At 37.7% G+C, this 26,481-nt stretch overlaps 1 protein-coding gene across 4 annotated transcripts in view; it reads right to left on the bottom strand.

Annotated features, from left to right (window-relative positions):
• Positions 1-323: 323 nt before the first annotated feature.
• The window catches only part of TBC1D4 (TBC1 domain family member 4), a 178,941-nt gene continuing 152,783 nt past the window's right edge, over positions 324-26,481 (bottom strand). For all 4 annotated transcript variants that reach the window (XM_073894435.1, XM_073894436.1, XM_073894437.1 and 1 more), the window contains 7 exons: positions 24,022-24,180; positions 19,803-19,961; positions 16,749-16,993; positions 12,285-12,444; positions 9,619-9,788; positions 4,526-4,702; positions 324-2,656 (listed from right to left, as the gene is read on the bottom strand). In XM_073894435.1, the coding sequence (XP_073750536.1) occupies positions 2,423-2,656; positions 4,526-4,702; positions 9,619-9,788; positions 12,285-12,444; positions 16,749-16,993; positions 19,803-19,961; positions 24,022-24,180 (1,304 nt within the window). In that variant the 3' untranslated portion in view covers positions 324-2,422. The remainder of the gene's footprint in view (positions 2,657-4,525; positions 4,703-9,618; positions 9,789-12,284; positions 12,445-16,748; positions 16,994-19,802; positions 19,962-24,021; positions 24,181-26,481) is intronic.

Here is a 26,481-nt window from a genome sequence, read left to right as displayed (position 1 = left end):
TTATATTTTCTTCTCTTCTCTCCCTTGTGATCTATGAGGGAGCATAGAAAACAAAAGGAACAGAATGCAAATCTGTCAGTGTGGTTGTCTTTTTCTTTTTATATTCAACAGAGAAAGGCTCCACTGGGGAAAAAAGTTGAAAATTGCTAACTGACAATGGACTTTCATATTTCTATCAATTATCTTTGTTCTCTGATTCTATTAAAAAGAATTATCATTGAAGCAATTTTAAGTAGCAATAATCCAGCCCATGCAGATTTTGTAAAGAACTCTAAACAAGAGCATCTTCTTTCCTATTATAAACACAAACCAATACTCCAAGGAAACCGTAGCAATAGATTTATTGGAAATGAGCTAGACATTACATTAATTGGATGAAGATGTAACAATGCATAAGCATAACTGGTGCAACATTTAAAAAAGTCACAAAAGAAAAAGAAAATTCATTTTCAGAAGAAATACTGTATCTAAGACATTTTAATCTCTGAACACTGTAACACAGCTCATGACGTTGACTTTGAATATCCAGAATAAAATTTACTTGAAACTGAACTGAAAGGGAAAGTTTCTTTTCCCAACTTAAAGATTCTTTGGCTACCGCCTGTATATCACAAACATAAGGTAATTCTCATATCAGACAGTAACCAGATGGTATCTGTCATATTCCTCATAGGAAAAACCTCTCCTACAAATAAGAGAAATTTGAGGGAGTCCAAGCAACAAATCAGTTGATAACCCCAACTTAATAGGGGACCTAGAATCTGCATTTCCTAGAGCTAGAAATTACATTAACTTTCCTAATAAGATTTTATTTTCTTTTTTAAAAAAACTGGATTAGAAGGCATGATGATTTGAAACAAGAATCATTACATTTACACTGAGTAATGGTGTAAAGGCAGGGGTTCAGATGCTTATCATCTGCTCTTCAAGGTTTTCCCAAACCTTGAGAGCTTTGCCCTTCTAACCTATAATACACTGTGGCTAGTGTATAAAAAACTCCCTCTGAAGAAAATTATCCCAAGTGATCCATCTGTGATAAGGACTGCAAAAAGCAGAAATGATAATATTGTTTGGAAAGGCAAAAATGCTGCATCAACTTTCAGAGGCACTACCATAGAATCATCTCTGAAATGGAGAACTGCATGTGTACTTTGAAAATTACTTTTCCTCCACATACCCAGCATGCATGAATGTCCTCTGATAAGCTGTAGGCTGAGGAAGCTGGGAGTTCAAACACAGAAGTAGGTCTTAGAAGAGCTTGATGCCACTTTCCACTTCTCTCCAATGGATTTCAACAGTTTATTCTTAAACATTTCACAGTTCTCACAAACTTTCACATACAAGGGAAAGATGATTGAGAGCTTATTAGATTCAATCAGTTGGCAAAAAAAAAAAAGTGTCTCAACACAGCATATTATCTTTAGAAAACCAATCATAATTTCCCTTTCATTTAAGGTAGAGAGAATTAAATTAGGAGCTCCTGTAAGTGGGAAAATGACAAATCCTTGTCACCAACTATGGCACCAAGTAAAAGGGAGCCCATTTATGACTGTAAGGAGTCATTTAAATAAAAAATAGAAAGTTGATCTAGACAATTTAGGTCCTAAATGAAATTGTGGAGGCCTGATATTTTTAGTTTGAGTAACAATGCTGGTCTAATTTGCTGAGAAATTAGCAACATTCTCTTTCACCCTGAGCTGGGTGGGTAGACTCCACGACGATGTCTTGCTTTCTCCTTATGCATGTCCAAAGTCATGCCTAACCTGACTCAAAATGCATGTAGACAACAACATGCTAGTTGGCACAAAGCAGGCGGGGGAGGAAGGCCCCCACCTTCCTGAAAAACCCATAGGAGCATAATTGGCAATTTGTCATTTTCCTCAGATATACATAATGTCAGTAGATTTTAAGACAGATATACATAAAGTTACACAAATGTTTCTACCTCTCCACCATTGAGTGAAACATGCTGTTCTTTGGAGAAAAAAATACATTCATTTTTTTCAAGTATATTTCAATATACAAAGATGCTCTAGCTTTGTTTCACTACAAAGACAAAATGATTTCACCTATGTCCAAGGGGAATTTCATTTTAACTTCCCTTTGGTGTGGATTTCATGAAGTTTTGATTTAAAAAATTACTCTAAATATACATCTACTCCTTTGATCTGAAGGCATGAACTCTTTATGTCCATTTTATGTCTATGTACATAGTCAACAACATAAAACCAGTCTACATATGTACAATGGCTTAGGATTGGCGTACTCTAACGAGAGCGAGGTCCACCCTCGAGGACTAGGGCTCAGCACCAGACTGCAGTGGTTCCGTCAGCTCCGGTGTCCAGCGTTGGGCCGGCAGCACGCAGACGCTTCCCTTCTTCACCATTCTAAGAGCCGTTCTGCTGATGTGGTGCTTCTTCAATTATGGCTTGTTTCCTGTCTTGGCTTTGTTGTTAGGGTTGCAAGTGAGGTCTCTTAGCAATGATTCGCAACTGGCGAGCGCATCGGCTGGCAGCAGCTTCCGGATCTGATCCACTGTCTTTTGATAAGCCATTTTCTCTTGTTCCAGAGTCCGGATTAAAGACTTCATTTTGGTCTCTCTGGTCAGAAGGTTTTCCAGATTGGATTCCAAGGTCTGGATTTTAGCATGAGCTATCTGTTTGGGGGAAAGAAAAACAAATGCAAATTCCTCCAAATCAAAAATCTGAAGAGTCCAGTTCCTCATCAGAACCTCAGCTAGACCTTAGATCTAGTAACCAATCATATCGCATTACTTAATAAAATAGTATGTGAAGCAAATACTTTGAAACCCTTTGTGACAGGGGTTTCTCAAAATGTAACTGCAGTACTGACAAAATCCACCTCATGTCACTGAATACACTGAATACAACAAAAATGCAAGATTAAATCAGCATCCCACAGTGGTGGGGGCCTCACTGTATTCCCCTGGAGTGAGTGGAATCTGGCTGAAGGAGAAACGGGAGATTTCTGATGCTGCCCGGAGGTGCTGAAAGAGGCTTTCCACCCCCTGACTAGAAATACAGGGTTTTCTAAACACATACTTGGTATCCTATCAGTTTCAGTGGGTGTCAGGGGCTCCCACATAACTTGGGAACCAAGACATGATGATGACATTTAACTGTCAATGAAAAAGTTTGTAACTATTGATAAAAATCATTATAATATAAAGCAGGTGCAAACCCACTTTTCCTAATAGAAAAGGGCTCAATTAATCACCATTGAAGCATCAAATAATAAGGGACAATACCTCACTGTTTTTCTTTTTTGAAAATAGTGTTGGCTCTTTGAATGGGCATACGGTTTTCGGTGGGCAGGAGCTAATGTAAAATGAAGTGAAGGAAGTCAGAGTTCCTATCCTTGGGGAGCAATTACTCTGGAGACCCCTCGTTTCTAAGCCTTTCTCTCCTAGTCATTCTTGTCAGGGGACTCACCACATAGAAGCAGAGCTTTAGTATTCTCTAGCTTAGGAACAGGTATCATGTTGGGAAGTGGGGGGTAGACAGAAATCAAGGAGCCATTAGGCACTTCAGCTCCAACTCAGAACTCATCTCCCCCACCTCCCAGAAGGTTCCCTTCCTAACCTCCCCTCCACTGATCACTCTTAAGCCCTGACCCTTGGGGCCTGGACACACAGCTCACATCATACAAGTTGCAGATGCAGAATATTAGTTTATACTAACTTGCTTATTGCTTTTGTAAATGTGCATTTATAAATAAATACATAGTATTTCATATTCCCAAGTAATTGTAAACTCCTTGATGGAAGGGACTATGTGTTACGTGTTTTCATTTGATTCTCTGAAAAATGCCTCCTTTTTTTCCATTTCAGTGAGTTTTACTCTAGACAATTCTCACTGTCCCCAGATTTCTGCAAGTGATTTCTAGCTAGTCTCCATACCTTCTCTCCCCATGCAAATGTGTACTTGCCAAGGTTTCCAGATTGTTCTTTCTAAAGTACAGCTTAAAAGCTCTGAGAGATATCCCTCTCAACAGGATTAAAGCCGTGCTCTTCTGCTTGACACTGAACGTCATCTATAGTTCTGCCTCCACACATTTATCCCACCCTTCCCCAACATAAATCTTAAACTGACCCCAAGCTTACTCTGCTGCTCTGCCCCATCTTCCTTATTTATACCAACCCCCCACTCATTTCTCCCACCAATCCTTCAGAGTCCAGCTCAAGCCCCAAGTCCTCCAGAGCTTTCCCATTTTCCCATATTCAGCCCCTCCGCCCTTGAACTTAACCAAATATGTGTAACACCCTACAGGTACTTAACCAGATTCTGTTTTGAATTGCCATTTAATATTTTGGGAGTGTACATTTTCTCTCCCTAGTGATATTTAGGTTGATTTGTGCATTTGTAGCAGCCCCCAGAACACTTGAACACAGTCTGATACACAGACCCTCTGTCGGCAATGGTTCAATCCACCTCACATCTCTGTAATTCCTGGTATAGTTCTGTGCAGTCAAGTGCTTTTTTTGAGCAAATCTTTATCTCCTTACCTGTAACTTTTCTAGGAGGTCCATGTTTTGTCTTTTCAGTTGGCTGTTGGCCCTCTCCAGCTTCTCCATAGGTTCACTATCCTCACAGGCATATGATGATTCCTGAAGCTCATCCTGCAGAACGTGATATTCCACCTCATAGGCATGTAACTGTTTAGAAATATCCATCTCAAAAACCTGCCATGAAAATACCATGGGTTAGTCTGGCCTTTAGTATGTATACCAAAATACAGTCTATGTATCTGGTGTGCTTCATATAGATTTCCAAATACTAATGAGGAAGAGTATGGCATATCAAAAGGAAGAATAACAGGTATGACTGTCTATATATGGACAAATAGATTATTTCTACACAACTGAAACATTCTCATAATGAGGCCAAGGCACTAGAATAAGTTAATGCTCAAGGGTATTTTGCAACCAAAATATACATCATCTGGTAACTCTCTGAAAATGTAGCATACCAGATTAATAACATTAGTTACTGAATAATTCTTACCTGTGTTAGAGATAATCTTTGCTGATTAGCAAGGGAAATTGCATAGGGTATTTCTATAATAAAGAGACCAAAGCTACTTCTAATAATTTGTCAATAGGGCAGACAGGACTTATACTAAATATTTTCATGCATTTGCTAATCCACGTGAGCCTCTCAGGAGTACCATGTTGTACCACACAGAGAATCTTGATAACTGCCTTCCCTGAGCACGGTACAGAGCTGGAGGGTTTAATTCTGCTCTCCCAAATTGCCACCAAGCAGGAAGACCATTTGCTTAGAGGTTAGTGGGCAGGTAATGCTTCCTTGGTCTCAGCTTGCAAGGGAAGTAGCTGCCATTTAAGCAACAGTGTCTACACTAACACTATAGGGAGAAAAGAAACCACAAGCCTGACTTATTTATCCTACTACTATCAGAGGTACTCCAATCTTAGAATTTAAATGAATTGTCTAGAGAAGGTGGTCATCCCTCTCAAGCATCACTTTTTCCCTACCAAGTGGGAAACCATGGACGTAATGGACTGTGACTTGTGACCCAACCATTAAAAATAAGATGGGTCTATATGTATTGGCATGTAAAAATGTCCAGTACTCCATATATATTTTTAATAAAAAATCAGGTTGCATGCTAATCAAGCCTTTTTCCCGTTAGTGAATGGACACAGCATGGTGAGTGTGTCCACACTGATTTCTACAGTGTATGAAAGTGAGAAGGACAGACACTGATTCCTATATATGGTCTATGCTTCTCAGGAGACATTGGAATGAAATTGTCTGTGTAAGACTAGAAAAATGCATCTGTTCTTGAATTTTTTTTAAACCCTTACCAGGGGGGAAAAATAGGGGATATTACCAACTGAGATTGATCAGTTCATCCAGTCTCAAATAATCAAAGCAGTAGTGTTTCTGCCTAGGAGTTTTAGGAAGTTGTTTTGTACTGCAAGCAGAAAAACTAAGCTCCAAATGAGCACATTCAGCTTTGGAAAACTATATTATTTAACCTAGGCTGTTTTGTTTTCAAATTTAGAAGTTTAAAAATAAAATACTTTGCATTCTAAGTTGCCAATAAAATAGACCTTCACATTATTTTAATGCTTTTTCCCTATTAGGAACCTGCAATTTAAGCATTCAGAAAGACATTCTTTACTAGGTTTGCTGAACCAGCCAACTTTTTGTAGAAGGGTTTCTATTCAACTGGGGAAATCTCTGTAAGAGGATCTTTAAGCCTAAGTTGTCAAGCATAGCCCCCCCCATTTGCTTTAATCGTTGGAAAAAAGCAGGGAAAATGGCGGTAGGAAAACTCTGAACTGCTGCCCAAGGTTCCTGCTCCTCGTGTATGTGTACCAGGAGCCCGTGCTCTCGCTGTGCTGGCAAGTTCTTTGCTTCTCTAGACAATAACAGAAAAGACCACTGCTCAATAAGAACCTTGAATAATTTAAAATTTTGGTCTAGTTTCTCAAAGGGCCCAGAGAAAGAATGTGTGACATTTTTCCTGGTTTGTATGTTCTCTAAGAAGTCAAACTGCTGTCTGCTCTGGTAAAGAAACAAGCTATTCTATCCGCTTCATTTCTTAGGACAGTGCTAGAAACTACAGAACACGGAAACTAAAGCATTAAAATTCAGATGCACTCCCTCTACCATTTGGCCTAAAGCTGTAGATGATCCATGTTTTATGTTAAGTGTGTGACTCTTATTAAAAAGTTACCACCTCTGAAACAAATAATACATTATATGTTAAAAAAAAAAAAAAAGAAAATAGTAGGAAGGGAAAAATGAAGGGGGGGAATTGGAGGGGGAGACAAACCATGAGAGACTATGGACTCTGAGAAACAAACTGAGGATTCTAGAGGGGAGAGGGGTGGGGGATGGGTTAGCCTGGTGATGGGTATTAAAGAGGACACGTTCTGCATGGAGCACTGGGTGTTATACGCAAACAATGAATCATGGAACACTACATCAAAAAAAAAAAAAGTTACCACATTTTTAAGAGTATTTCAGTTGCCATTGTAGGTCAACCAAGCATCAAAGTTCCTCCACTCCCAAGTGCATGTCAGTTGTGAAGAAAATAATAGCAAAAGGAGACCTAATGCTCTCCACAGATATTAATGTCAGAAGTTAAACATTTTCCAAGTTCAACTAGAATAACCAATGCTTCCTACTACCTGCATGGGGTTCACTATTTACTATTTTTGTGGGAGTAGCACAGAAAGATCACAGACCACTTTAGCCTGTACTGTAGCAGGTCACGATTTACCTTTGTGTATTTAGATGTGTGTGGTATGCCTGTACCTGTTAGTGGAAATTACTTATTAACAGGGGGGGAGGGAGGGGGGAAGAAGCAATAGTACTGCATATGGGCACTTGACCCCTGACCTTCCAACTACTCTTCCCGCTGCATGCATTATTTTAATGCTCTTTCCCTATTAGGGCTAACTTTTCATATGTGTATTTTTACATTATGTAAGTTCTTAATCAGCCTGTCTAGTTTCGATTGTATACATCATTATATCTGACATTCTTGTAACTACTGTGTGATCAGTAAGATTCCTAGAAGAAATTCCGCTTTTTAAAAAAACAAGTACCATGCAGAGAGGGGTGACTTCTATCCCACATTAGTGGGTGGTCACTAAGATCTCTAAACCAAGTACATTTTTAATGTACGAAGGTGAATAAAGGTACAACTAAAAACTGTCAAAAAAAATCAGGTTACATAATAGCATGTATAGTATGATTTCACTTTATATTTAAGCAGAGAGATGTGTTTAGTAGGTTTTCTTTTCTTTCTTTTTTTACTTTTATTTTTTCCTTTGTCCTTTTCTGCATTATTGGCATTTTTCACAGTGATCATATTTTAAGTAAAGCTCATCAAGGTCTCCTTTAATATCAACAGTTCATTCCATTTTAAATCAACTCTAATTGTTAGAAAAATCTCTCTTATGTCAAGTCAAATCTACCTGCCTATAAATTCTATCCATTCATCCTAGCAAAGATCTCTAAAGCCAGGTAATTCCCTCCTTAATTTTAGAAGAGAGGTGATCTGACTTCAAATCATATTATCACTTCTCTAAAAGCACAATCTCTGACTGTTTGCCAGTCCAAAAAGATACTTCTGAAGAATTAATAAACAAGCACATATGTAAATAAAAGCTACATTTTTCAGCTTACATAGCATTTTAACAAAACTGTTCATAGATATTTACAGAATAATCTGCTTGTGACTTAGATTCCATAAAAAGAAACTTTTATATGTCATAGAATAAGAGTTCATGTTATAGTGTGAATTACAGTGTATAAAATTCTTCAACCTAATTGGTTAAATTTGCTCCTAAAAACAATATGAAAAAGTAACAGGATCATCATTGTTATTCTCATTTTGTAAGGGAGGAAGCTGAGACTCAGAGAGCTTGTAACTTGCCCAAAGTCACACAGCTAATAGGCAGTAAGGCACCAGAACACTATGTCAAATTCCCTTTCTCTTGCTCTAAACTCTTTTATCTGCTATCCCAAGTGCCTCTAGGAAGGTGGTAAATTTTATCAATACTGCTAAAGCAGTCATCTATGAATCTTAAGTTTGTTCATGTCGTCTGAGTAACATCAATATATAACTACCACTGAATCTAGTCCCTATGAAGAGCCAGGGACTAGATACGTGATGTATTGATTATTCTCCACTTGTTTCCCAGATCCATTCTCTACCCTCATCTGTTCTGCTGGACCTGGGAGACAGACTCTTGTGACCCGCATCCCCCTTTCACACCTCCTTTCTTGCTGGCTCTGGTTGGGTATGGTCCAGAAGAGCAGCCAGTAGGAGATCAGAAAGAGAAGGAGAAAGAGGTTGGTCTTTCTTCCTTGCTCCTTCCTTGCCTGGCTCACCAAGAGCACAAAAACCTCCAAACGCCCCTCCTGCATAGTTCTGGTACTCACTGGGCCTGGTAACACTATTAGATCCTTCCCTCTGTTACTAGTTCCTGGGCACTTGGATATCCACATTTGGTTCTCTTAACCCTGCCCCAACCTCTATAAAATGGCACCTTTGTTTGAATCATTGATGACAGATTCTGTTTCCTACACTTTAGCCTCACAAAACCTCTGAACCAGTACTATCCTATTTGGAAGGTAAGAACACTAGAGTTCAGAAGATTAGGGAGATGTGTACAAGCCCACCAATTCATAAAAGAGTTAGAACATGATGCAAACCCAATACTGTCTAATTCCAAAGCCTAGGTTCTTGCCATGTGTCCTCCTTATATATTTTAAGACAGAATTAGTATTGCAAAGGTAAGTGGGTCTCATTTTTATTTTATTAGATTTTCCTAACTCTGTCAGCTCTGCCTTCAGTCTTACCGTTGGTCAAAATGGAAAGATTCACCAAACATTCCTTATGTAGCACTGAGGCACTTTTCCTGTGCATAGCCACACAGACAGTGTCACAATGTAGAAGTTCCACGATAATCTCATTTCCAAATAAAATATATCTGATCAAATAAAAAAAAATCTATCAAACAAAACTAAGTCTTTATGCTAATGCATTTAATATGTAATTAGTGGAGAAACTGCTGAATGATTTTATATCTTATTATTATCATTTTAATCATACCTGGGTAATGACTTTTTCCATTTCAGATGTATTCATATCAGGTAGTGTGGTTTTAAGAAATTCAACAATACTTTCAAAGTTTTCACATTCCATTATAAGTGTCTCCTGGCTGCTCAGCAGACTGAGTGCAACCTTAAATATAACTTCAGTTCCCTGAAGAAAAATAATATCTAAAAGAAGAGATACAATTTCATGATCAAAATTATGCATCCACTATTGTAAAAAGTATACTCTTTGTGCTAATGGCTTTTTGTGTTTCTTGTGGTGGTTGTTTTTAATTACTGCAGTGGAACGATGGAATAGTCTGCAAAAGAATATGGTTTGAGATCACTACATTTAAAAAAAATAATATGGGGCGCCTGGGTGGCTCAGGTGGTTAAGCGTCTGCCTTCCGCTCGGGTCATGATCCCAGGGTCCTGGGATTGAGTCCCGCATCGGGCTCCCTGCTCCTTGGGAGCCTGCTTCTCCCTCTGCCTCTCTCTCTCTCTGTCTCTCATGAATAAATAAATAAAAAGTTTTAAAAAAAATAATATGACTGAAACAAACAGATGTTTAAGTATTTTTCTTACTTATTTAGGAATCTCAGATAAGGCCAAGGTAAAAAGTAAAAAAGGTTAATTACATAGCTGTTTGTCTATGTATCTATAATTTTTAGTGGCAGATTTAACGGAGACTAGGTAAACCTAAGGATGCTTATTCAACTGATACTTTGATTTTTCTTCACAAGGGGAATACAAAAACAAATCAACATAAGCAATTAGTACTATTTAAACTCTCATTACCATAATAAAAAATAAAGGAATCAGTTAATATGCAATTGAACCTATACCAGAGCAAGAAATTTAAAAAAAAACTTAACAGAAAAATCAAAATCAATATATAACCTAAATCAGAAGTAAAACAGAAAAACAGAAAAGCTACCCTGACTCTGAACTCTACTTCCTAACAGGTACAAACAGGCAATAGTTTTGAACGTACCAAATATTTCTGTATGAAAGTTTCAATCTTTGCCACTCTAGAAACAGTAATAAGCAACAGGGAGTCTTTAAAAAATAGGAAATTGTGAACTTCTGCTCATGCATCTTTCCCTTTACTAAATTCAAAGAAAAGGACTGAGCAGCTACTGCAGAGCTGATGGCATCAGTCATATTCTCATTGCAAAAAATAGAATTGTGGAGGTTTGTTTCTTGAATTCTAATATCATGCTCCCAAGTGTAAGTCAAAGAGAGATGCTTTCAAACATCGTTTTATCATTTTGATTTGATAAATTATTCTAAGAAAAATATATATATCCTGAGAGTAAATATATATATTATATATAATAAATATTATGAATGAAAGGATTTTAAAAGACCCAAGAATAGGAACCCAAACTCCACCCAAAAACTTAATTGAAGAGAAGCAATCCAGTATTTTAATAAAGAAGAGAAATTTGGTGAACATTTGATTCTGCGCATCTTGATTTTGTTCTTTTGCTGTACTTTGTCTACAGATTGTATTACACTAATTCAGTGTTTAACTTTTTAAATCACAGTCCCCAATAAGAAAGACACCATACATTGTTATCTGGTATATGTATACATATTACACACGTATCTTCAAAATTGAAGCTTCTCCAAACATTTTTCCTTACTATTTGTTATACTCTGATATTTTCATTATATTCCATTCTAGCTCATTTTTTTTTTTTCTAATGCTTTTCTAATGCTGGTAACGACCTACAATCAGGCCAATACTCACAATTTGACAAAAAGCTCCAATTTAGCAAAGGCACATATTGACTGCTTTCACCATGGATACCAGATTAAGCAGGATGTAAAAACTGTGGGAGCCTTTTCTGAGGTCACAGAGGTCCTAAACCTCTTTCAGAACAAACCTCTAGTAAAGAGCTGTTTTTTAAAAAATTTTTGTCTTTGAAATAATGGACTTAGATAAACCTCACTAAAAACTTGTGAATACATTTAAGGACCCCCAAAGGGTGCATAAACCACATCATAGTTTATTCCTGGTGCCTAACACTGTGATGAAGCAAGACGGGAACTCAGTATCTTGCCCTAGGCCTTACTGCCTGTGTTTAGTGCTTTTTCCCTGAGCCACCCAGTCTTAGAGATTGATGCCACCACGTCACTGGCATGGAAGGAGAGTCACTTAAGCAATAAAACAGGAATTTCAGTTGTTTTATTAACGAAAGTCAGGTTTAAAAAAAAACAGTCATTAGAAATCACATTGATACAGGTACTTCCATTGACCCAACCAGAGAACATGTTTCCCCCTGTTCTGAACTAGTGTTGAAGGAGACAATGGGGAAAGAAAAACAAAAACTGAGCTAAGAAGGATGTGCATAAAAATCTGGAAAATTATACATAGTAAGTCCTTAGTTGGGATTTTTAAAAAAGCGCCTTCTGATTTGGGGGTATAAATGAAAGTAAGAGCTCCATCACAACTACTCGAACACAAGGCCCAATTCTTCTTTCCCTTTTAATTTCAATTTCATTTAAGACCAATATAGTTGTAAATTACTCTCAGAATAGAGCCAGGCACATTTATTAAAGTCTACTGGCAATTTGCTATTCTGTGTAACACACGATAAAATTGGGGCACCACATGGTGAGAAGAACATTCCTTGGAATAAATAACACTTCCATTTGATCATAGGCATCTCTTACCAAAAACTCTGGCTACAAACCCTAGTGGAAACTGAGAGGCAAACAATGTGAGGAACCAGGGGGCAGCATAAAGACTGGGGCTGATTTCATTTTCTTCAAGATGATTGTAGAGATCTCTGTGATAGTCATGAAGGAGCCTGGACAGCTGGTACATTTGAATCTAAAGTTAATTTGGAGAAGAAAAAGAAAATATTATGCATTTATCTGTGCATAAAATACACTAACTTTAATTTTATTACCCTACTATTTAATAACAAATTCATATATATTCAATATATGAAAGTAGTATTATTTTATTCTTATTATGAAAAAGTTGATATTAAAGTCCAAGTTCACTTAATTGAGGTCAGAAGGCAAGTCAACAAGAGTCCATCTAAGATGACTGAGCAAGTTTCTCTGTCATTAGTGTGTTTTGGTATCACATATATACATGGAAATGGTCATCTTCCCTCATGTAGGAAGGCATTGCTTTTGGAATTTAATCAGAATTGTCCTGGCCTACAACTCTCATGGAAAGTCCATTATAATTTCAGACCAATTCCAGAAAAGCCTCCATTCAAAAGGATCTACCACATTTAGTTCATTTCATTAATTTTTTTTATTTTTTATTTTTATTTTTTTACTTTTTTGTTATGTTAATCCCCATACATTACATCAATAGTTTTTGATGTAGTGTTCCATGATTCGTTGTTTGCGTATAACACCCAGTGCTCCACGCAGAACGTGCCCTCTTTAATACCCATCACCAGGCTAACCCATCCCCCCACCCTCTCCCCTCTAGAACCCTCAGTTTGTTCCTCAGAGTCCATCGTCTCTCATGGATCGTCTCCCCCTCCGATTTCCCCCGCTTCATTGTTCCAGCAAAGTTTGTCTCTATTTGCTGGGCCCCGCATCTGATTTATGATGGCGCTCTGGCTTAGGCCCCAACAGGCAACAGGGGCTGCTAGGACACTGCCTGGCTTAGAATGTTATGGAGCCAGACGCTTGAGATACGATTTCCAATATCCAAAGTATTCCAGCAGCATATTTTTTTATGACAAAGAAGATTAAAGCAAAAATTACAGTCCGTCTCTAGTATTAGAAGAAATTATTTCATGTGGCCACTGCTTGATTATTGGTATTTCAAAAAAAACACAAAACATTATTAAGGCAGCATATGGCTGCGAATAATAAGCAAATTTGTGAATGGTGCCTTATTTTAAATTTTTATCCACACAATAACATACTGAGTAGTGGTTCCTTGGTCAGTTCTATCAGTTTGACATTTTGGTATGAAAAGTACACAATATTTTATTAAATCTAGCACAACTTCTTTCCCCAGAAGATATCATCAAAATATCACACTTAAATAGCTTTACAAAATGCATTAAAATAACCAATTATATTGTGCATTCAACTGTTGTTTCCAGAGCACAAAACTAAAAATCAAAGTACTACGTATAAACACAGCAAATTATTTGTTTGATCTTTATCTGTAACACATATCTGTGGAAATTAAGTTCCACACACACTGTAAAAGGAAAGAAAGAGCCACCGGAAGCCATGGCTATAAAACAAGAAGCTTAGATTCCGTCAGACATAAAGGTTTAAAAGAATGTGATTATCATCTCAATCAGTCATGTTGGAAAAATCATGTATTTCCCTTAGGCCATTTACAATTTAGAAACTAGACATACTGGGTTCTATCAACAGAGGAATTTTGGTAGCACAAAAATCAAAAAAGTCTAATTAGCAAAATAAAGAGAAACACGGTCAAAAGCATTCTATTCTTGTTCAGTGAGGACTGTGACACAGAAGGTATTTTATTTTTTTTAAAGAAGCTTTTCCTTTTTTTACATTCTAAACTAGGGGTTTAGAACATCTCTTCCATCAAGGTAGATTTACATTAAATCTCTTTTGAAAAAGGCAAATGAAAACACAATTCAATCTTCCTTCAAAGGAAGCTTTAATGATAAAATGCCATCTGCTAAGAATAAGAAATTCTTCAGTTCTACCGTGTAGATAACATGGCAGGTCTTCTGACGGAAGAGGCAGATCCAGAGGAGGGAGATGGGGACAGAGATGAGAAGGGTAGAGAAGACGGGGGAAAAGGGAGAGCAAAGACTTCAGATAAAGGACACAGTGCTTTCACACTCAACACAAAATACAGCAGCCACAAAACATGAGGGGACAAAGTTAAAAGAGACTTCAACCCCCTCATGTCACACAGAAGGGAACTGAGGCCAAGACCCAGCAGTGCTCAAGCTCACACCACGCAGGTGATCAGAAATCCCATCAGGTGATCCAAGCCCACTGCTGCTTACACTTCTGAAAGTCATACTGATTGGACAAAAAACACTCTCTGCTCCTGAAAGTGGGAAAGTGTTGCACCTCACTTTCTAGAGCAAAAAGCTCTATCCTCCTAGAATAAGGTCCCCAATCTTGCAGCCTCTACAAATGCTGCCAAAGAGGAAAACAACTTCATTGTCATTATTATAGATATAAAATATTTCTTGGTAGGGGGCGCCTGGGTGGCTCAGTCGGTTAAATGGCTGCCTTCGGCTCAGGTCATGTTCCCAGGGTCCTGGGATCGAGCCCCGCATCGAGCCCCGCATCGGGCTCCCTACTCTGCAGGAAGCCTGCTTCTCCCTCTCCCACTCCTCCTGCTTGTGTTCCTTCTCTCACGGTGTCTCTCTCTGGCAAATAAATAAATAGAATCTTTAAAAAATATATATCTCTTGGTAGATGCAAGCCATATAAATTTATTTATCCAATTTATGTGAATTTTTATGATATCAAATTGATGAATTTTTAAATTGAATCATCACTGCATTTGGGGGCACCTGGGTGGCGCAGTCAGTTAAGCATCTGCCTTCAGCTCAGGTCACGATCTCAGGGTCCTGGGATGGAGCCCTGTGTCAGTCTCTCTGCTCAGTAGGGAGCCTGCTTCTCCCTCTGCCTCTCCTCTGTTCTCTTTCTCTCTCTCTCAAATAAATAAAATCTTAAGAAAAAAAGAAAAATCACTGCATTTTTAAAGTGATAATTGCATCTATCTTTCTATTTATGTACCTAAATCAAACATGACTCACAGATACTTTCCATTCTTTAAAATTTTAATATTAGATATCAAACTTATTTCTGGAAATCAGAGATACTTAATTCCTTACAAAGGCACCAATGCTTCCTATCCAACATGAGATACAGATAAACTTTAGAAATAAAGTAAAACATAAAACCTTCCATTGTCATTATTTGACTTGTGGAACGTTAACAGACCTATGAATAGTCATCAATTAGGAATCAAATCACTATATTTACATATCCTGGTGAAGGCCCTTCATATGAACTCAACACCTGAAAACCCAAAGCTGAGAGGAAAGCCCTACCTACCTCCCTAGCAAAACTTTCATCTTAAAGAAGAAAAATGGACCACTTCTTTACAACTGATCTTCTCAAGAAAATACCACTTACTGTAATATTCACAAGGTGAAAACCCAGTCCTTTTTTGTCTATAGATTGGTACCTAAAATACTAAATGTAAAAACTGATCCTTGGGAAGCAGAAAAGAGTGTATTTGAAAAGCATTTTTAAGATATTTTACTTCTTATCTACAGCATAATATTATGACTAACTGGGCATCTTGCCCACCCCATTTCAAAGGAGATGAATTCTGACACTCCTCTCTTTAAAGTCTTTATATTTTCACTACTAAAAGCTTTAAATTGACAGGTAGTGGCTGTTTGTGATATCATATCTATAGATAAAATTTAAGCAGCTTGTTAGAAACCAATACATTAAGAAAAGTGGACTTTAAACTCGAAGGGAGAAATGTGTATACAGGGAGTCTGAAACAGGTTGAAGATCACAGCAGCAGCGAATACCCCACTTAAAATGACTACAACATCTTAACGGTATTTGTTCAGCGCATGCTAAGAAAAGCAGACTGAAAAGTACCACCGACTTTGGACACCTTCTCCTCCAGAAGGTTCTATCTGACATTAAGTAAAGGAAGGGAGACATGGTAAGTTCAAGAAGAACCATGAAACAGCTGCCTGCCACTGATGTATTCACAGTAAAAAAACAAAACAAAACAAAACCACATTATATTTTTAGATTTAAAAAAAAAGATTTATGATTCTTTTCAATTGACAGGTTGAGGGAAAGTGAATTAAGAGGACTTGATTCTTTCTCCGTCTCCACTTGCAGACTTAGGGGAGAGAGACTTGAGTATCCACCCACTACCTTTCTAGAATTGCTTATTTATTCACTTAAGGAACTTCATGGAAGGGTTTTTCTGCATACACACTGTCATACACTTACAGGTTTAGCCAAAGAGCAAATCCCACACTAAAAGCGTGAACTCAAAACACGCCTCTACATTTATACGAATTCCAAGACAATGGGTCCAAATTTCGTTCAGTCTTACTGTGAGGTAGAAGAGGGCTACTGCCATGATTGCTCATAACAGCTTCCCATGTGCCTCACCTGCAGCGACATCATGTCAGGTCTGTACTGCTTGCGGAAGCCCTGGTCATACATGAGGAATTTCAGCATTTCAAAGGCTTGCTCTTCGCTCATGTGCAGAAGCAGGACTCCAGCCACAAAGCTGATCCCCTGACAGTAACCCACTTCTTTGTCCAGCAGTGAGTAGGCTTTCAAGAGGTTAAAGAGTGAGAGCTGCCCTGCCCCAAGCTGTGCTGAAAAATAAGGGTGAGTAGGAAATGTCCTTCCTGCAGAGGAAGAGAAGAGAAATATTGTTCAGATATCCTGATGCTTGGGAGAGAAAAGTGAAATTGCAATGCAGTGATTTCCAGGAAGAAACAAACTTCTTTTCTGAACCAGTGAGAGTTGCTTGGAATACCCATCTAAAAGTCTCTCTCTCTCTCTCTAGCAAGCCCTCAATCCTACCTGCCTGACCACCCTCCATCTCTACACATATGAAAGGGAAGCAAACATTTAATGCTAACAAGCACTTCTTTCTAGAAAATAACAACAACAAATTCACAAATAGATCAAGGACGTGTCCAGGAGAGATCCCAGAAAAATAGAATATAAAATCTATTCTGGCTATAAATCAGGGCAAATTCTTTTTTTTTTTTTATTATGTTATGTTAATCACCATACATTACATCATTAGTTTTTGATGCAGTGTTCCATGATTCATTGTTTGCATATAACACCCAGTGCTCCATGCAGAATGTGCCCTCCTTAACTTCACATAAAGACCACCCTCGGGGCGCCTGGGTGTCTCAGTCGGTTAAGCGTCCGGCTCTTGATTTCAGCTTGGGTCATGAACTCAGGGTTGTGAGATCAAGCCCTGCATCACGATAGGCTCTACGCTGAGCGTGGTACCTGCTTAAGATTCTTTCTCTCCCTCTCCCTCTGCACCACACCCACCCCCACCCGCTGCCTCCGCTCTCTCTCCCCCACAAAAAAAAAAAAAGAAAGAAAGAAAGAAAGAAAGAAAGAAAGAAAGAAAGAAAGAAAGAAAGAAAAAAACCCACTCTCTGACTGAAATCAGATTCTTAAAAAAGGTCTCTATTTAAAAGGAAATCCTAGCAGTCCATAAGCAGATTTTTCCTGTAATATGACACTGGAGGGACTTTTTGAAGTTGTTTTGTTTTATATTCAGCCTATCTTTCAGAAAATACTCCTTTTTTCAAATGCCCTTTGTTCTCTTAAACCACCTCCATGAGCCATGTAGACCTCTTTTCTTTTTTCAATATATTGAAAAAGGACAAGTAAAGCAAAGGGTCAAGCTGACTTCAAATAAATTCCCCTCCAAAATTCACCTCTGAGCATAAAATGACCACAGAGACAGCCCAGCAAGCAAACAAAATCAGTCCCGGATCACTGACAAGCTGGTACTAAATACTGAGACAAAGCCATCTTCATCACCAAAGCTGTGTACACTGGCTCGGGGCTTTCCTTAGGCCATACAAACGAAGGGGCTAGTAGCTTGCTTGCGAAATGACTGCTCATGTTAGTGAGAACTGGTAAGAATGCCAGATCTTTAAATGTTTTCCACCACATATGCTTATTAAAAGTGATCTTCGTTTATTTTTTTCCCCAGGAACTGATAAGATTAATTCTGCAGAGCAAGGGGAAGATAGGAGAAAATAAGAACACACTGAGGAGACACAGATGGCTACAAGGAGAGTTAAATCAACGATTTTTTAAATTATCATTTTACTTCATTACTTAAAATTTTTGCCAAAGAAAACTACAAATGTACTCTCTCTCTGAGACATTAATTCTAGCTCCATTTTTTTTTTCCTGACCAGCCTTCCCTGATAACCTGATCTCCTCATTGCCTTCTCTTTAATAGGACATCTTGATTAGCCCTAAATGAACCATCCCAATTTCTAGTCTGGTCATCAACTTCTAGTCACAGAACCAGAGATCTGTGGGCATCCAGAGGGACTGCCCACTTAAACGAGAGGGCTGAGACTCAGAAGCAGAGTAATTTGCCTAAAACCACAGTTTAGTGGTAGAATCAGACAAGAACTGAAGTCTTTAGTGTCTCTGTAAAATTCCCCTTTTCAAAAAATATTGACTCAAAAAGTATTAACTGAGTGGGGTCCTTTCCCAACAAAAGTTGTTTATCATCCAAAGGGAACAGAGATTCAAACTAGGTTTTGGCCAGTGATTTTTATATGCCCTAATAAAAGATGATCCCAAATATAAGGTAATCCCTTATTTTCCCAAATGGGCTCAAGTAACATATTTGACCACTTTAAATACATCAACTCTTAGGGATACAGATGAAATAGTCAAATACCAATGTACAATATTTAATCCAATCAGGCGTTCTTAAATAATAATATACATATTATAATATCCTAAGTTAGAGAAAAACTAGAGACAATGTAATTTTTTAAAGCACACTATTTTTACTTTCCATTAGTTATTTGAAATTCAGCATTTAAAAAGACAGCTTTATGATGCTGTCACTGGAAATTCTCCCCCAGTCACAAGTACCCATTCATGTAATATTAGGACGGCTCATCTTTTCTTTCTTTCTTTTCTTTTCTTTCATCCTATAGGGATGTATTCATGATTCCACAACATAACTACTTATTGTATTGCTTTTTAAAGTGATATTCAAAGACTTGTTTAAAATTTTTAGTGCCCCTTTTAACCTATTCTATTTTAAAACCAGTGTTGATTGAGAAGATAAATGTCTATCTCAAACAAAAGTCAGTTGTTCAAAATACAGGAACTGGGAGTATCTGATAATATGACCTTTATAATGATTTAAATATAACACCCTTTTGGTGGGGCAAGTTTGGGGATGAAAACTTCATTCTGTATTCAGGCACTTACAGTATCTTCAACCAGATATAGAGCCAACTTGTCCTCAAGAAAGGGCAAAGTCAGCAGCTCTGCATAATTCAACAGATCTTCTTTAGCAACACCAAAACAAAACAAAACAATAAACAACAACAACAAACAAAAAACCCAAGCAAAACCCCCCAAAAAACTCAACAAAGGGACCTATTTTTTACTTTTGTACAATAGTCAATACAACAAACATACCCAAATCCACAAGAATAGCATGCTGTTGAGCAGTGAGCTGCTTTAAAAGTTCTTTATAGGATATGTCAGGAGGTTGTTGCTTATTGGGCAACCTGTGCCTTAGACGATATTGTAAAGCCAGGAACTGCCAAATTTCTCCTCGTCGACTTTTGGGAACACCTGCGAAGATAAAAAAGCAAGGTCTCAAACTCTGGAATGAAGTTGCTAAATCTCAGCTGAGGAACTTTGTAATGCTTGAAAACAGGCAGCTGTAATGTCCTGCATGCCACCCTCTGGTCATACAGTATGATATACTGACAGAAGCATATTTTGACAAGTTTAATCCTGTAACTGCTGATGTCTTATGAAAGAAAACCCTCAAGTAGTAATAAAGGCAATGTTAACAACATTGGCCAACACTGATTGGGCACCTAATATAACATTCACCGAGGGTGCCTTGCTACTCAGCGTTGTACCCATGCTCAGAAAACCACCCAATGAGATAGGCAATTACTATTATCCCCACTTTACAGATGGCCAAGCTGAGGCAGAAAGAAGCTAAGCAACTTGCCCAAGTTTGCACACTTAGCAAATAGAAGTTTAGAATTAGAACTCCCCGAGTCTGGCTTCAGAGGCCAAATTCTGAAATCATGAAATGTATCACTGTCTATTCCCATCTTTCGTTTGGTTTGAAGCAAGTAACAAATGTCAATACTTATAATTTCTAAATATTTGACATCAATAAGTAACTTTGTAAAAGAGAATTAAATAGCATTTTTATATGGTCGTAAAAGAATGAAGTAATAAGAATGGTCAGTACAACATGAAGGCTTAACTGGAGTGCTCCAGAACCTCCTCTGACAAGACATCATCCAGCATATAGATAATGAAACATTAACTCCATTATGCTCGAGAACCAAAGGGTATCACAAGCATTTCAAAGTATACCAAAACTTTGTTTTGTTTTTTTTTCTTTTATTCATTTGAGAGAGAGAGAGCACAGGGGCAGGAGGGGTAAAAGGAGAGGGAGAAAGAATCCCAAGCAGACTCCATGCTGAGCAGGGAGCAGACGCGGGGCTTGATCTCATGACTCCAAGGTCATGACCTGCGTTGAAACCAAGATTTGGACACTCAACCAACTGAGTCACCCAGGTGCCCTCCCCCCAAAATATCTTTGTTCTTTATGCCAATGAAAATGAAGTGCTTACTTCATTACATACTAATTCAATTCTGTATAGTGCAGATATCCTACCTCACAAAGTATTTTCAGTTCAGGTAAACTGGATGAGGAATAGGTTTCTGAGCTCCCAGCTGATTAAGGAAGGTTTAATGACACTGATCTTTTTGAACTTCAGTACGATTGTTTGCATAAACCAAAACTATTATTGTCCAAAAGGTATAACTCAGGCTCACTGACATGATTTATAAGGCCCTCCACAATATACCTCCAAACTACCTTCTTCCATTCCATTACCTCCCATTCTGCACCATACACTAAGTAAAAGAAGCACATGGTTATTTTCTCACCTCCAGTTTCTTGTTCCTACTGTTGCCTTATGGACTTCCAAGTTCCCCCACTTGATTGCACAGTGTTTTTCTATTCATCTTTTATGGCTGAGCCTGAATGCCATTCTTCTGCTGAAGCTCTTTCTCACATCTCTAGGAGTAATCACTTCCTTTTCACATACTATTTGACACATACTCTAACATCACCATATTGGATTAGCTCCACACTGCATGTTTGCCTATTTTCCCCACTTTGCTGGTGAGCTCTTTGAGAATAGCGAGCAAATGTTCATCTCTGTCTGATGAAAAACAAAAATATACTTGGCAGCCTAAACATGTGTTGGACAAATGAATGAATGATCACATGTAAAATGTCATTTTTTGGGTAACTTTCATTAGCCCATTAAATGAATCTCTAATAACATGAGTGGGCTGTTTTATTATCCATCTAATAACAATTTTGCAAGAAGGCAATTCACTTCAGCTAAATAAGTATTTGTTGAACATCTATCATGTAGCAAAGTACAGAGAATGGTAATAAGGATACTTCATCCCTGGAAGATGAATAAATCCATTCTCAGGAATTAGTCTCATTCATTTATTCATCCATGTATTCATTCAGTAAATAATTCGTGCAAGATGCTTTTTAGGTGCTAGGTATGCAGTGGTGGGGTGAGAAAAACATTAAACAAATACATACATAAACACAAAGTTACAAATTATGATAAGCACAATTAAAGGGAAAGAATCATGAGAAAAAATAAAGTGAAACTAATTTGTTTTGGTGGAAGAGAAAAAAAGGGCATACTATTTCTGAAGAAATGGTATTTGAACTGCGAACAAAAAGACAATAGAATTTTCCAGGGTGGGCAGCAATCCCTTTGGGAAGAGGAATGTTGGGTCGCGTGGGTGGCTCAGTCGGTTAGTGGTTAAGCATCTGCCTTCAGCTCAAGTCATGATTCCAGGGTCCTGGGATTGAACCCCGAGGTGGGCTCCCTGCTCAGTGGGGAGCCTGCTTCTCCCTCTCCCTCTGCCCTTCTCCCCCCTACTTGAGATTCTCTCTCCCCCTCTCCCTCTGCTGCTCCCCCTGCTTGTGCTCTCTCTCTGTCAAATAAATAAATAAAATCTTTTAAAAAAAGAAATTAGTTATTAAGAAAAAGGAATGTTTGAACACGCTCAGATGGGCAAGGAATGGGGAGAGAAAGGAAGAGTGAGAAGGAGTCGGGATGGAAATAAAGGGATGATGGGAAATGGGGAGCAGGCAGAGATGTAAGGAAGAAGGAATGTAGGGAGAACTGGAGCATTCCATGCAAGAAACAGCCTGGGAGATACACTGGGACCCAGAGTAGGTTCAGCCTCTCTGGAGCACCGGATCCGAGTGTGGAGCCTGCCTGAGATCCTCTCCCTCCCCCTCTGTTCCTCCCACCGCTCATGCACGCGCGCTCTCTCTCTCTCTCAAATAAATCAGTATCTTTTAAAAAAAAAGTTTAAAATGTGTTCTATAAGAAATGGAAAGATGAGCACCCCCAAAATCCTTTAAAAGTCATTCCAAAGAATGGTGTGATCGATATCTCACACACATTCTATTAAGCACTGCTGTGTCCCAAATAATACAGTCAATGAAAATCTTTAGGACTTTCATATCTTCAAGGGAAAAAAAAAAAAAACCCAATATATTAGGCTTGTAAATGTAGCATCTTACAAAATTATTCTCAACTTCATTTAAACTTAACTGTGCAAGTTTCACACGTTAATCATAAGCTTTTAAAACAAGATTCATTATCATATTTCTTTGGCTATTTTTGGATTTTTATTTTACATTCAGTTTATACAGGCCATGGAGATTCTCATTTTAATATCTGGGTCACAGAAATGCACCTCAAATATTCACATGCTAGTTTCAATTTTACACTTAGGATGTTTAAATATCAGTCAGTTTATATGGCAGAGCAGCAATGCAGTATAATGGCTAAATAAAAGCAAGTTTTCCAAGATAAACAAAGGATCACATAGATGGAAGGAAAACTGATTGATTAATAAAAATATGAATCTGTTTATGTATACAGATACATGTAGGTGAATATACATAATACATTGACATAGACACATAAATATAAACACTTCTGACCAAATGATGGAAATAAGTCAAGTTTATAAGTCTAAATTATTTTTATGGATATAATCTAAGGTCTGTACCAATGCATTCACTCCTTCCTTGGTAAACAGCAACACAGGGCTAAGAACAGCTGGTTGAAGAAGTCAGAAAAATCTATAGGAAAGGTGTCTCCTAACTCCTCAAGGACAGTCTCTCCATTAGCACTGTTTTCTTCCCAACTGAGTCATTGACTGTGGTCAAAAGCAAATCACTTCCCTTTTTTTATAGGCAAAGCACATATACCTGAGCTACACAATCAAAAAAAAAAAATCTCTAAACATTTTCTTTATAAAAGGTTATTACATGGGCGCCTGGGTGGCTCAGTCAGTTAAGCATCAGCCTTCAGTTCAGGTCCTGATCGGTCCTGGGATCAACTCTCACATCAGGCTCTCTGCTCAGCGGGGAGTCTGCTTCTCCCTCTGCCACTCACCCTCTGCTTGTGCTCACTCTCTCTCATTCTCTCTCTCTCTCTCTCAAATAAATAAAATCTTAAAAAAAAAAAGATTACTACGATGATCCACCTGAAACTAATGTAACATTGTGCATCAACTATACTCAAAAAAAAAAGATCCGGAATACCTTCTTTAAGAGAAATATGAATATCTTCCATATCACATCTGATTTTAGCTCTGCAGTTCAACAACTTCTTATCCCAGGTTATTAAGACCTCCTTCTGACATACACCAACTTCTTCATAGTCCAGTTTAACTTTTCTGGACTGGAGTTCATCTCTGCTTGCTAAGAAAAACAAAACAATTTATGTAAAACCCATGTATTCTGAAAACACAATATTTTTAACATTTTGTTGTATTTGTAAAATCATACCAAATGACTTTTAGGAATCAACCGCTAACATCTGATCAAAAAGTAAACTTAAAAAAAATCGAGGATACACGGACGGTTCTAAAATTTTGAGTCATTTCATGTAAAAAAGTTATCAGGAATAACTTCCTAAGGATGTTTCACTTCTGTATCTTACAGATGGGAACTCTGCTAAGCATAAAAAACAAATCATGTTTGCCAGGCTCTACATTGCAATTTTTTTTGACAAATGTGGTAGCCTCAGAAGTAACAACTTGCATCATTTTCAACACCACTAGTGTTTTATATATTTTATATATATACATTTTATATATGACATATAGGAGAAAACAATGCCTCCTGCTAACCTTAATTAGAGAAATATTTGACCATGAAACACGATAAATTTTTCTATTTCCAGAGTTACTAATACTGCCTTTAAAAACGCTAAGCCATGTGTCTCTGTGTTCATATTTAATAACCTTAAAGAGGAAACTTCATTTCACTGAAATTAACACTACTTCCATTTTTTAAAATAGCATAGAATTCTCTCTCATTTGATGGCCTAAAACATAAGCCCAGAGCTCATTTAAAAAAGGCCTCGAAGGGGCACCTGGGTGGCTCAGTTGGTTAAGCGACTGCCTTCAGCTCAGGTCATGATCCTGGAGTCCCGGGATCGAGTCCCACATCAGGCTTCTGCTCTGCGGGGAGTCTGCTTCTCCCTCTGACCCTCGCCTCTCTCATGCTCTCTCTCTCTCATTTTCTCTCTCTCTCTCAAATAAATAAAAATCTTAAAAAAAAAAAGGGCCTCGAAAAGCAACACTATCTTGATGTGTTCTTTATCTTCAATAACTGATTCCAAAAGGGAAAATGAAGAAAGAACATTTAGCTATTTTTTCTTCTCTTTCCTCAGGATCACACTGACCAAGAGTCTCTCAAATCAATGTGTATTCATTCAAGTTCACAGTGCTCAACCCCTTACCTTCTGCAACACAAATCTTTGTCATGCATCCAAAGTCCTCAACAGCACAAAAACAATAGCAGAGTAAGTATTTCCCTTTACTTAGTGTGTCTGAAACCATTTCAAAGAACTTAAATATCTTATAATACTGCTATTCAAGTAAGGCTAAAAGTTTCTACTTAAAAGTCCAGACATAATCAAAAGTAAGTTTCATTACAAAAATACTCCTCCTGGATACCACTAGATGGCTTTCTAGCAGAGTTTAGCTTTGCTTCTCAATATTTGCTTTATATTTCTCTCTGATAATCAAATAATTTTTTTTCAAGAAGTGGGTTCATTAAAGCAAATAATTAACATAACCCTATATGTAAGTTTACTAATGATTTTTTTTTACAGTGGACAAAGCACATTTCCTTTTTTCCCCCCTGCAACCTTCTCTAAATCATTATTCATTTAAAATAATAATCAAGGCCTATGTGCCAGCTTCGGGCCCTGAGGATAAAATGCTGGGTAAGAGCAGTCAACATCTGTCCTCACCTGGTTAACTAGGCAAAAAACAAAGAACCATCAATAAATGATTATCCATTGACTAGAATTTTAAACAGCTCAACTATTTTTTGTCTTTGTTACTTAAGAAATACAGAACTAATAAGGGTTTCTGATCATATCTGCTAAATGTCACCTCTTGTCTTATCCTGAATATGAATGTAATTCCTCTCAAAACCTATAAAAGCTCGAGTGGGCATACCATTTATCACATCAACCTTTTAAAAGCTATATCAATAACAATTAATTGGGGTTTTCATTTTAAAGAAAAGAAGATTAATTTGCTAGGGTTATTTAAAACCTCATATACTTTCCATCCTGCCAAGAAAACAACGATAAAGAAAATACACTGTTGGCTTGCAAACTAAATATTGTTCAATTTAAAAACCAAATTGAATAATAAGTGTAGTAAGAGGAATCTTAAGACAGGTGATGAACACAGAAATGTGAATTCCTGTACTAAAAAAACATTTTGGAAGACACCACAATAAAAGCAAGCCAGAGAAAAACCTAGATTGTACATTTTCCAATAATCTTGTAAGCCAAAGGGCCCACTTAAGCTAAATCTTTCATTTTACAAATGTGAAAAACAAGGTCCTTTTAGGTTAAGTGGATTGCCAAATATAATAACATGAATATGTTTTTTGAGTTTGAGTACTGCCTGCCCATCTCCTTATGTGTGCTTCATACTGGGGTAAACAACACTCTTTCAAAGTCTGGAGAACGCATTC

Source organism: Callorhinus ursinus, unplaced genomic scaffold (genome assembly GCF_003265705.2).
Source record: "Callorhinus ursinus isolate GAN/ISIS: 27379988/994484 unplaced genomic scaffold, GSC_fseal_2.0 scaffold7, whole genome shotgun sequence".
In the NCBI taxonomy this organism is placed as follows: domain Eukaryota; kingdom Metazoa; phylum Chordata; class Mammalia; order Carnivora; family Otariidae; genus Callorhinus; species Callorhinus ursinus.
Note: the sequence above shows the minus strand (reverse complement) of the source record. Positions and strands in the feature narration are given on the sequence as shown.